Source organism: Scedosporium apiospermum (assembly GCF_000732125.1).
Source record: "Scedosporium apiospermum strain IHEM 14462 chromosome Unknown SEQ_SAPIO_0154, whole genome shotgun sequence".
Lineage (NCBI taxonomy): Eukaryota > Fungi > Ascomycota > Sordariomycetes > Microascales > Microascaceae > Scedosporium > Scedosporium apiospermum.
This window is the reverse complement of record NW_015971855.1, coordinates 1,012,753-1,025,322: the sequence shown is the minus strand read 5'-3', so window position 1 is coordinate 1,025,322 and position 12,570 is coordinate 1,012,753. Positions and strand designations below refer to the sequence as shown.

Below are 12,570 nucleotides of genomic sequence, written 5' to 3'. Positions count from 1 at the left end.
CCACCATGATTTGACTGATGGGAAGGGGACCATCAGAAAAAGTGACGTCTTCCGCTGCCCTTCCATTGCCCTTCCAGGGGTAGCGCCGCCCCCAAGGTTCCCAAGGGCGGGAATACGAGGTGGAACTGGGAAGGACAAAGTCGGCCGGGTGGGAGCTGGTCTGGTCCGGAGATGGGCATGCACCCCATATTTGGGGACAAAACCAGTCCGGTCCAGGCTAGGTTTCTCTTAGTACGGAGCACTGGATCGATCGCGGTGCCACCCTTGGAAGTTAAACTTTCTCGTCGGCTCCCTGTTTTCATTTCGATATTGGTTCTTGCGATCTTACCAGGTATTACGGACCAGGCTTGAGAGACTCAGAGCTCGAAAGAGTGGTAACTGGTGACGTGAGACGTGTGACAAGGACGGCAAGGGAATATTAAAGAACAAGTCGACATGCACGCCGAGGCAATAATGGCAATTGGGTCCAGGCAAACGGACGGGCAGGCAAACGAAATACGAAATCGGAACCGGATTATTGTCGGCCACCAGAGAACAAAGGCCGTTGTGCTCTGGTCCTTGGCTTTGGACGAAGAGGATGGAGTACGAGGACAATGGACGAGGACGAGGATATCACTCTCCACTGCAATTGTACATGTTCGTACTTCGTACTTCGTAACGTTCTTTCCTTCCATGACTTGACTTTGAAAGAGGTGAAATGCTCAATGTTCTTTCCTCAGTTACATTGCAGTCCCGGACATGGCAACTACGACTCAAGCCAGGCATTGATTCAATTGCTTGTTTGAGTGGGGCCGCTCCTCCCGCTTTCGTATTACTCAACACTATGTAAATTTCTTGGTCCAATCCATCAGTCTGGCTTCGGAAGGTGCATCCCAAAATAGAACATTAACTATCAATCTACGGAGTTTGAGGACTTGGCCGAATTGAAACTGCTCTTGGTTGCTTGAGCTGCTGGGAAAGAGGCTAGCACTAGAATACGATATTCTGGAATTTGCTAGGGAAAAAGGAGAAAAAGAAAAGAAGAAAACCCACATTGTGTATTTCTGCGAAGTCGGTATCCCACTTCCCACTTGAAGACCCAGCATGTTTACGTGGCCTGGCTTGGCCAAGCACGTAACACCAGCCGTCACTGGGTGGTGTGATACTCGCCACGTGGGGTACAAACGGTCAACGGCTTCTGAGGGAAAGAAGGTTATGAGATGAAGAATCAAGAGTGGCGGATCAAGATAATGTAAACTACGGGAGCAAGTTTACTTGTACGCGTGGAACTGATTGTATGGAGTACGATATTGTGTGAGCACTGTACTGTTCCTTGGGTCCGCTGAACCCAACCGGCAATTACCTTTCTCCTCTGGGCGCCGCCTTGCCGTTTTCAAGATCGCTCTCGAGGACTCTCAAACTAGCTTTTGCCGATGAGAACTAGATATCAATAACTCAGCGGCCGCCTCGGGGTCTAATCCGCCAGTCTTTGCTGAGTCGTGACGCTGCATGATAATGTTGCACCGCATCACATCTCCTCTGACTCTCTCAGTCAGGCGCAGGAGACGGCACTAGAGCTACGGGAGGATATGGAAGATAGAGTTATAAAGTTGCGACTTGGAGCCAGTGTATAACTAATGACCCGGAGGACAATCAAGAATCCTTCCTGAGTCGCGCTTGTATCGACGCCTACAGCGGCCGGCTTCCGTGCCCGGATCCGGCCAAAAGACAATGAGAAATCCTCTTTCGCGCTAAGAATCTTGGGAGGCCGAATACGCGAGGAGGTAACTGGTCTTTCAAAGACCACGATGCTCAGGCCCAAGTATAATAAGAGTGCTCTTATTGACAGCTTTGGGCTGAAAGTAGAAAGAAACCGCTGATTTCGCCGTCGATGAAACGGCTTTGCGACACCTTCTGAGCGGGAGGAGGATATGAGAGCTGCGCTGGGCAAATAACAATCGTCCTATTGCTCAGTATAATGCATCCTACCCCTCACAAGCTCCCAAAGCCACGTGGAGGCCTAAAAAGACAGGACTGATGACAAAGATGAATGGAGCAACAAGGCGATGCTCTGGAAGCTGGGAATGACGTTGACGAGGGAAAAGCCTCGACAAAGGAGACGCCAGCCCTGGGATTTTTTGGCTTGGATAGCCTATATCTCTGACTGCGGCCCTGGCATCAGCCTTTCAGCTTCATCAGCGCCTGACTCGGGTTGGTCTAAGCCATTGAGATCCTGTCTGTTCGTCAAGCCCCGACAAACCCCAGCCTGAGCGGCAAAATAGCCTATTCACCCCCTCGAAACCATCGGCTCTGGGGATCATCAACGTCCAAGTCTCCCAATTTTCCTATCTCTTCTTCCAGATCTAACAAAGGCCCCGAGGCTCCCGTTCAGAGCTTGAACCATCCCATGTTTGAAGGCCGATATTAAAGAAGTACCCCGGTATTGTCACGTGTGGATGTAGTCATGGTTAACTTTTTCATATCCCCAATTGAGGGTGTCCTGGCCTCGCCGGATTGAGCAAATGTTGCAAACCTTGGATGCACCGCCACGGAGAAGCCGCGCGGATTCCAGATTGGTATTCATTGGACTGTCCCTGACACTGTGAAGGTTACAGCTAGAGAACTATCTCATGAAGAAGAAGGCAAAAAATCGTTCTAAGACGTTAGGGAGAAGAGGAGCCCGAAGAAGACCGGGCCGTCTGCTATCTCTTTCCGTTCAACTATTGCTGAGGGGTATAGTGCCATCATAACCCTCGATCTAACCTCTTCCTGTCTGTCATGCCTGCAGAAAAATGTTCAAGGCTGGGAACAATGAAGTCTCGCGGTTACCAGATTTAATCCTGCCACCTAAAATGTACACAGTATTCTTCATGTTAATAAACACTGGTGGGAAGCTGAAAGAATCACACCTTTTTCTGCGAGTACTTGGGTACCTCCCATTATCGACCCCGTCGTCACCCCACTGTGTTAGGTACCTAGGTACCCGCCTCCTTTGGGTGTCTGGCGGTTGCTCCCCCAGCGCTGGCCAGACGCAACTTGTACCCTTGGAAACTAAGCCCGTTCCAAAACCATCTTGTTTCGGCCTCTCCTACGTTCCTTCCCCAGCGTCTCAGTTCCCATTTCTTCCCCGTCATCACCAACCACAACAAATTCTCCCTCCCTCCTCCCTCCTTCATCCATTCCCGCCATCAAAATCTAGTGTCTTGTCGCACGATCACAAATAGCGAAATTTAACGGATTTTTCCTTGTTCCCTATTTTTCTCCCGACGCAACTTCTCGCTGTATCACGCTGCTAGCAAAATTACAGCTTTTGCGAAACGCAACCGACGAATACACACCACCTCCGCAACACCACCACCACCGTCACAATGGTCGAGCAGGACGCCCCCTATGATCCCTACATCCCCAGCGGCCAGCAAGGAGGCCAAGGGCAGCAGCAAGGTGGAGGAAACTCGAGGACGCAGGCTCTTCAGGCTGTAAGTTTTTTCTCTGGTGATGCGATTTTTTTCGATGTTGCCACAGTTGCAAAGCCTCCTATTTGGCATGTGCATGGCGACGGCGACCTTGGTGTTTGAAGATGCGAGGCTTCATCGACGCGGGTATCTATTCCACGGCCTCGCGTCCTATTGCGAGTTGCTCGAACGTATCGAGCATACCACATCCGACTTGCTCCGTCGATTCCTACTCCCTACACAACGGTTTCAAACGGTCGGGCGTCGTCATCGACCAAGCGTCATCGGACGTCTGCCACGACCGAGCCATCACCAAGCAACACATCAGCCTATCATTCGATCCTCAACATTATCTTCGCGACATCATTCTCTCATTAGTTGACTCTACGGAGTCTATTTGCGCCTCCTTAATTTCGTCGCTCGATCTGGCTCGCCAAGACCCTCGGCCTCATCGGAACAAGAAGCCTTTCAACACAAGCCCGCCTACCAAACACCATGGCTCCGCCGTCGCTTGCCTTACCATACTAATCGCATTCATACTTCATCTAATCCCCATCATTCGCTAACTTTATTTCCTCTAGCAAATCGACGACACCGTCGATGTGATGCGCGAGAACATCAACAAGGTCTCGCAGCGAGGTGAACGCCTCGATGCTCTCCAGGATAAGACCGACAACCTTGCCGTCTCGGCGCAGGGCTTCAGGCGCGGCGCGAACCGTGTCCGGAAGCAAATGTGGTGGAAGGATATGAAGATGCGAATGTGCATCGGTATTGGCATCATCATCCTTATTGTCATTATCGTCGTACCAGCGGGTATGTACAAGATTCTTCCCTTCTCCAGTTCTGGCAAGCCACACAGACAAATGCTAACTCTTCTTAAACAGTCGTCACATCTCAGAACAAATAAATCATTTACCCCAAATACCCCCGATAATACCCCACCAAATCCACCCAAAGACCTCGATGAACTCTGGGTAGATGTGTTCTCTACCGTCTTTTCTGCCGCTTTTTTGTTTCCCTTTCTTCACTTCGACTTCTCCCGACGGCATTCCCGAAACCTCGATGATTCCGATCCATCCTTCTTAGACAAAAAACACAACAAATGTGCTTGAAACAGCGTGCATAGCATTGGGAAGGGGCGGGAAAAGAGCATGGAGCAAGGGAGAGACAGTGGGGAAAAGAAGGAGGAAAGAAAGGGATGTAACGACAATGACTCTGGAAGGAAAGGTTAGATATGTCCTGTTATTCGCTTATGAAAGGGTTTCTTGTCTTTTTTTTTTTTGATTTTTTATTATTATTATTCATGGAGCACGGAAATGGTATAACACTTGTTGTTTTTTGTTTTCCTCTATCTTTTCTGGTTCAAATGACCTTGTCAGCCTAACTGTCTGGTTTCTTTCCCTCTCCTCTCCTCTTCATCGCTTTTCCCTGAAGCCTTGATTTGTGTATCTCCACTAGCTTTTGAGGATGTTGTACTTCTGGAGGTGGAGGAAGGGAATAGCTGTTGGATTGGGATCGATTGTGTAGTAGTCACGGGAGGTTTTGGAATGTGAAACATTTTGTTTTCCTTGTCTTAATTCATGAAGAAAGGAAGGTGCTTTGTATTGCTTTTTGTCGTTGATGGTGAGATGGAATATCCCTGCTCGATGTCTTTGTGCTTCTACCTAATACGGAGTATTTAATTGGAAGTAGACGACAGTCAAAGAGCCACAAAGAGCACTATGGGCGTCTCCTGTTAATATATCATCTCTATATCACAAGAAGAAAGGAAGAGAGAGACACCTGGATTTGAAATCTGTTTCTAAACCTCTCACCCAAAAGCTAGAACTATGTACAAAAAAAGAAGACAGGGAAAGCCTACAGCTAGACCCTTCCCTTCTTCCCCCAACCTTTTAACGCCAAAGGAACAAGAATCAGAAACACATCAGGGGTAATAGATACTCCAAAAATGAAGAAAAAGAAAAAAGAAAAAAAAAAAAAAGGAGCTCCCATAGAGGTGTTGGAATAATGACAAAATTCCAATACCTTCGCTGGCTGGCTGATGCTATGCTCTCCCTATGCATGCTTGCAAGTGTCGATATTTTTTTTAGTGTTGTTGAGTTGTTGTGTAGTGCGGTATGGTCTAAGAGATAAAGAGCGCTCCGTTTTCCCCCTTGCCAGCAATAACACAATGGAAGAATAAAGAAAAGAGAAGGTGATCAATCCAACACTCTATTTATCACGGGGTGAAGAGTTTTACATGGTGGGGATACCCTCGTACTCGGCGAATCCGAGAGCAAGATTCATGTTTTCTAAGCAAAAGAATTAGCTTCGGTTTAGATCTAGCTTGACAGAAGGGAGTAAAAGAGAAGGAGAGAAGCAGAGAAGGGAGAAATCCGGTTGAAGTCACTTACGCAAGCACTGGGTGGCGGCACCCTTGAGCAGGTTGTCGATGGTGGCGCAGACAACTACCCGCTTTCCGCTGCTGTGGACGGTGAATGCGCCAATCTCGACGCCGTGTTGGTTCATGATGGACTTGACCTGGACCTCGCCAATGACCTTGACGAGCTTCTCACCCGCGTAACGCTCCTGGTAGATCTGACGGATATCTCGAGACGTCATGGTCTTGTTGAGGGGGATGTTGATGGTGTGGTGGATGCCGCGGAACCACGAGGCGACATGGGGGGTGAAGGCCACGGGGACGCCGAGCTGGTGGCCAATCTCCCGCTCATGGATGTGGTCAGTCAAGCTGTAGGGGATAATGTTATTCGCCAACAGCTCGACGTCGTTCTTAGGCGAAGGCTTGGTTCCGGCTCCCGAGTATCCAGAAACACCGAAGATGGTGGGCTGTCCACCGAGGTGCTCGACAAGGGGCGCGATGGCGAGCTGTGCAGCCGTGGCGTAGCAGCCGGGGTTGGAAATCTGGTGAGCTTGCTGAATATCGGCTCGCTTGGTGAGCTCGGGAAGGCCATAAGTCCACGTGTTGTCGAATCGGTAGTCGGCAGAGAGGTCAACAATTACGCTCTTGTTGTTTGAGCTCTTTTGGCCCTCATAGACGGCCTCAACGAAAGGCTTGCAGACGCCATTGGGAAGAGCCATGACCCAGCAGTCAATCTCACCGCTCTTTTGGAGATCCCGTACGTCCTTAGGGCTCAGGTTTTCATAGATGACTTCACGCTTGTCGTAACCCTTGAGCTTCTGACCGGCAAGCTCGCGGGACGAGACATGGGTCAAGTCGAGGTAGGGATGAGTGTTGATGAGATCAATGAGAGCCTGGCCGGTATAACCACGGGCACCGATGAGCGCTACGCGAGCGGGCCTGTCGGCAGAAGCGTTCTTCTTACCAAGCGGGGGGTTGGGATTGGTCTCGGTAACATAGGTCCTGGCCTGGGTAGGGCGGGCGGACTGGAAGGCGCGAGGGCGGGTGGAGGTGGAGAAGGCTCGGGTTTGCTGGGCGCTGGGCGAAGAGTTCTTCGTGGTTGTGGCCTTTGCGGGGGGAGCGTCATTCTCGGCGGCGGAGGGCTCGCCAAGGCTGATGCGGCCGAGAGCCTGGACCTCATCGAGGATAGGAGATAGTTCAGAATACTTCTCAAGCCTGAATCCACGCCAGAATAGGACAACGTCGTCGATACAGAAGCTGCCATCACATCGGTCGAAGAACCACGACAAGTTCTCGTCGTTCTTGCTGACGGTCCACACAAGGTCAGAGTTACTCTTCTCAATGGCTTGGAAAACATTCTCGGCAGTGTTCGTCAACCAGCCAGGCTTGGTAATAGACAAGGTGACCCAGGAAGCGAACGGTCGGCTCTCAGTGGGCTGGAGGACAATGGCGAGGCAGCTCATTGCATCGTCATAGTAGGCCTTGAAGGGCCGGTCCTTGAGCATCTGAAGGTAGTTGTCAATGGAAGCAACGACCTCCTTGTCGGCAGACTGGCCACGGGCAAGAGCAGCCTTGAATGCGGGGAGGTCCTTGATCTCGGACAGCGAGGACGCAACTTCGACCTTCTCACCGCGGCGGATGAGGGTACCGGCACCGGAGATGGTGAATAGCTCGGTCTGGAGATCATCGGGGTGGATAATGGCGATACTGGAGGTCCTGGGAAGGGTATCGAGTAGCTTCTTGCCCTCCTTGATCTTTAGGCGGGTGCCCCTCTGGCACCAAGGTTGAGCCATGAGCTCGTCGTACTCCTGGTCGAGGAAGATTTCGCTGATCAGCTCTCCGCTATCGCCACGGAAAAGTCCTCCCTTCTCGGAGAGATAGATAATCTTCAAGGGCTTCATGGCACGTGCCAAGCTAGCAGCGGTGACGTCGGCATTAACGTTCAGGACCTGGCCGTCCTTGGTCATGGCCAAGGAGGGGACAATTGGGATATAGCCGGCCTTGATGGCCCTCTCGATGGGCTCAAGGTTGACATCAGTGACGTCTCCCACGAAACCCCAGCGGTCACGGTCGAGGTAATCGGCGGTGAGCGAGGTAGTAATAGGCATGTTGGAGACTCCGATATTGTTAAGGGCCTCAGAGAGCCTCAGGCTTTCTTGGTGGAACAGCTTCATGGCGACGCCGAGGGTCTTCTTGTCGGTCACGCGGATGCCTTCCTCAAACTGAGGCTCGATGCCAGCATCCTCGAGGAGCTTGTTAAGCTGGGGACCAGCTCCATGAACGACGACGGGGTATAGGCCGAGCTGGTGAAGGACCAGTAGGGATTGACAGAAGTCATCGAGGTGTTCTGTAAGGATAGCACCACCAGCCTTGATGATGGCAAAGGATTCGGAAGAAACCGAGGTAAAGTACTTAAGATACTGCTGGCCCTCCCTATGCGAGCCAATATTCTTGACCGTCTGAACGACAACATCCCTCAGGGTCTGGTTCGGGTTCGGTAAGCTGGAAGCAGGTCGGCCTCGGATGGTTGAGGTCGAGATGGGTCGGAGGGCATGCTTCTGGAGGAGGGCAGCCCGGCTAAAAAATGCACGGGTGGTCAAGGACGACGAGGCCCTAACGACCGCTTGGCGGGCGGACAACATGATTTCCGAAGACGACAGCAAGATAAACGAAAGGAGGGCGAAAGTGAGGGAGGAATGGACGGCGAAGGAAGCTTGTCGTCAAGGAGCTGGCCGGCGGCGGGAAAGGGACCGAGGGACGAAGCAAGACCTCTTTTTTTGGTTGCCAGAAGCTGGAAACTTTTTACTTATAAAGTATGAATCATTGAAGAGGCTTGTTGGGGGTGTGGTTTATGTGGGGGAGGGGCAGGGGATCTCGGGGAAGAGAAGGGGGGTGGAAGAGGAAGCGGAAGAAAAAAAAAAAATTCGACTCATACCACCGAAGTCGCACCTTCTGTGTAGAAGCATATGAAGTACAAGCACCTGTACTTCGTGCCTTCTATGTTGTTTTGACTGTTGACTAGCCTGAGCCATGGTGGGGTTCTAAGTCGCTCTACTTAACTAGTGGGCACTTTAGCGAGTAAAGAGAACACTGAACACAGTATAACCACTGCGAAGGGGCAAAAAGCCTGTGAAGTACATCAACTGGTACCTCACAGTTTACTCGGTACATTGCTTCAGAGGCATTCTTTCCCGAAACGTTTCCGCATTGCCGTGGAGCAGAGGACGGAGATGCACACCGAATTCAGCATCTGAGAGACCAGGCAATACCGGCTGCCGAAGCTAGCAGTGTGCTCAATGATGGGTTGACGCCAGATGCCGGAGCGGTGTGCAATATATTTTCTTTTTCTTCTCTCGTCGTCCACAGAAAAAAAAAAAGAAAAAAAGAAAATAGGGATCTACTTCGTAGTTGAATCGATTCCAATTTGGAAACACAGTGAGAGCTACCTCTTCTTTCTCGAAATACTATCCGAGGTATTGAGATACTTCGAACAGAAGAAGCCCTCAATATTTTGAGGTGCTTGCTTGTGTATACAGTGCTGGTCCCAAAGATGGCAGGCAAGACCCTGCTCAGTGCATATTCCATTATCGGGGCTCGACGATGAAGTCCCGAGGTACCTTCCAGAGAGCAATTGTACGGAGGTACCTTTGAATCCAGCGCGATCCGCTCGTAAAACCGCACGAACCAAGTAAAACCGCCGCTTGCCGTGCCCTGCTCAAAATGGAAAGAGAAAAGGACCTTTATACTCCAAGAGCTTCCCATCGCCTTGATCGACCTGTGTTCCTGAGCTTATTTCGAGTCTATTCTCTCTTCTCATTGTCTACCCGGCTACCCACGTTTGACGTCGTTCCTTGATGGGTTGATTGGCTTGCCCAAGCCACAAGCAAGTGGTAAATGGCAGTCAAGATGCAGACCGCTCGAAAAGGCATCGGAGCTCAACTCAGCCAGGCTTCATCACAAGTCGACGCGATGAGACAACCATATGTCTGACACCAAGGTCCATTTGAAGCCCCACCGTCACATTCAGCTACTTCGCACTTCACATCTGATGTGTGAATTATTATGGGGTTGCCAATCTTCGAACCACCCCGAATACCGCCCACTCCTGCACTCTAAACCCGATCTCGCCATCGATCAAGCCCCTCAGTCGTCCTATTGAGCCGGGAGTCTGCGAAGTATGTGGTGCAAGGTCTTCTTCAAACAACCAACATGCAGCCGCTCAGCACATCTCCTCGGAATGCTCAATGAGGACAGGATCAACCCCCAACCCGGCGTAGAAGAACGAACTCATCTGGCGACCCGCCAAGGGCGACAGAGTGCGATTCTTACTCTAGCCTCCTTCGGAAGTCTTTTGGTGTCGTCGGTGCCCTACTGTCCTTACCCTTTTCGGAACCCCTGCCGTTGTGTCGCCGTGAGATGTTTTCTTATCAATCGCATCTAATCACCGGCTGTGAAATCACAACGTAACCGTCCCGCCCCATGCATCGCGCCATCCGACCCTAGCAGAGACTTTTTCTTCACATGAGAAGACACTAAGGCTAAGGTATGAAGCAAGGATAAAGTACGCCATGTTTTCGAACTATTATGAAGTTATACAACCTCAACCCTTGTCAGTGCTGCTTCTCGACGGAGCACCTTCGTATGAAGAAGTCAGAGAAACATGAACTCGTGAACATCATTGCCAAACACGCCTAACTCCGTGCACCATTCTAACCTGACAGTTGACACTACGAAGTATGAGCCAAATGAAAATCCCCCGCTCCGCGTAGCGTACTTATACTACTCCGTATAGCATATCTTCATGCGATGTCACCCATTCCCACCCACGCCGCCGTTCTTCCTCCCATTCGACCGGACCGCGGCGTTTTTTCTTCAAGGTGGGATGGGAATGGGTATCCACGTCGCCATCACTGCCGCCACCGCCGCCATACTCGCCATTGCTTCTGCGTCGTCTCCTGCAATTTCGTCCGCTGTCCCCTGCGCCGTTTGCCCCACTCCTTGCAGCAGATTCGGCTGACCGAGTTCGTTTTGTGGAAATCGTGCGTTGAATCCTATGACGCTTCTCACTCGGTCAAAGGCTTCACGGGAAATGCTTAGCGTTTGCGTCGAGATGAGCCAGGTAACTCCCTCGCTGCAAGGAGGTGTTGTTAGGGAGCCCGAGTACCTGTTGCCAAGCGTGAGTTAAAAATCAGAAATGGTTCCCCCAAAAAGAAATAAATAAAACGCCTAACTCCAAAGTTTCTTGTTCCTTGTCCCACATCCCACATCCCACGCATGACACAGGTAAATCCAGTATTGTAGGTAAATCCCTTTCCTTTCTTCATCCAGGGTGCAGATGGTTGGGGGTGGGGAACAAGACAAGAGGGGAAAAGAAAAAAAGAAAGCCTTACGTTTGAAACTGCCCTGCAGTCAGGGTCCTCGCAAGTTCCGACAGAGCAAGGGGCGGCGTAGTAGCCGCGCTCCCCGGCACAGCGACCTCCTCAACGACGCTAAACACATCCTCCAACACCACTCCCGGACCCTGGGCGTCGATAAAGGCCGCCAGCACGAGCACTTTCCCGTGTTCCTCGCCCTCGTCCTCTCCCTCGAATACCATGTGCATCTCCATAGCCCTGCTCGTTCCGTTGTCGAGGTGCTCCGACGGGAGGTGGAAGTGCAACTGCTCCAGTCGGAAGCTGCCGTCAAGGACGCCGGCGAGAGAGGAACCCTCCTCCGCCACGACTAGAGTTCCCCCGGCTGCGGAGGCGGCGACTTCGATAGTCGTGCCGAGGTTTTCGACCGGCGCGCCGTCGGGGAGATCGGGGATGGAAAGCGTCACTGAGGTGCCTTGAATGGATGAGACACCTGTGCCAGGGAGGTCGATTGGGGATTGGCGAGTGCCAATGCTGCAGAGGATGTTAGCCTCTGGGTCGAGAGCAACCCAGTTTGTAGGCCCCTGTCGTTAGGAGTGTTAGCCAGTCTTTCTTTTTCTCTCTTTCGTTCTTCTTCTCCTTTATTTCTGTTCCCCTCCACGGTGAAAGTCGCCGCTTCCTCTCACTGCCAAAGAAATGGGTCCCGTCTTACATTGAGCCCTACGTATCCAAAGCCGTCTACTTCAACCTCTGTCTCGAACCTAGGTTGTATCGATGTTCCGTACGCACAAGAGCAGAGCCCTTGTGTAGCGGATAGTGCCGCAAGGGCTACTCTAAGTAATGGCTTCATATTATGACATAAATCGAGAATAAAAACCAAGGATCTCTATTCGTGGGTCAAACAAAGCTTAGAAAGTGAAGTGTGAAATGACGGAAGAGGAAGACGATGAGGGCAAATACACGAGGAGTGTTACCATAGGGGGAAAAAGAGGAAGCAGAAATGATACTCTCTCTTGTCTTCTCCCTTCTCAACGAGATAGAAAACTAATTATAAAAATGAATATACCCTTTGGATCCCTCACCCCAAGAGCCCCAGGTCGTCGTAAGCCTTGAATTCTATAGAATCGAGACGTGTACGATCTACCGTCGCGTCTCAGGTCCATCATCACCTACAGGAAACCTTATTGTCATCTTGGGTTTATATGGGCCGTCTGATCGCCGGCTTTGTTTCGAGTCTTATATGCAACCAAAACCGACGCGATAAGAAATCTAATATTTCGTAATTTTTTGCGAATATTCAGAGATAGGATGAATGGAGCCTGGAATTTTATTTTTATTTTTCGGGGAATAATAATATTGATCGACGGAGGCGCCAAGGGGGGGACTCCCCTGAAACGGGATGTGCTGGCCTTACCAATGTTCAGATGTT

The 12,570-nt window shown here is 50.9% G+C and overlaps 3 protein-coding genes across 3 annotated transcripts; 1 reads left to right on the top strand and 2 right to left on the bottom strand.

Moving 5' to 3' along the window:
- Positions 1–3,347: 3,347 nt before the first annotated feature.
- SAPIO_CDS10048 (uncharacterized protein) lies at positions 3,348–4,338 on the top strand (the record flags this gene model as incomplete). The annotated part of the gene is made up of 3 exons (XM_016783709.1): positions 3,348–3,455; positions 4,013–4,244; positions 4,316–4,338. 3 exons carry the CDS (start codon positions 3,348–3,350, stop codon positions 4,336–4,338), a joined length of 363 nt encoding a protein of 120 aa, XP_016639154.1.
- A 1,328-nt stretch (positions 4,339–5,666) lies between these two features.
- On the bottom strand, positions 5,667–8,432 carry SAPIO_CDS10047 (Protein arg-6, mitochondrial; the record flags this gene model as incomplete). The annotated part of the gene is made up of 2 exons (XM_016783708.1): positions 5,667–5,722; positions 5,825–8,432. 2 exons carry the CDS (start codon positions 8,430–8,432, stop codon positions 5,667–5,669), a joined length of 2,664 nt encoding a protein of 887 aa, XP_016639153.1.
- A 2,230-nt stretch (positions 8,433–10,662) lies between these two features.
- On the bottom strand, positions 10,663–12,332 carry SAPIO_CDS10046 (uncharacterized protein; the record flags this gene model as incomplete). Its single annotated transcript, XM_016783707.1, has 3 exons — positions 10,663–10,954; positions 11,181–11,725; positions 12,315–12,332. The coding sequence occupies 3 exons, from the start codon at positions 12,330–12,332 to the stop codon at positions 10,663–10,665; spliced, it is 855 nt and encodes a 284-aa protein (XP_016639152.1).
- Positions 12,333–12,570: the final 238 nt, after the last annotated feature.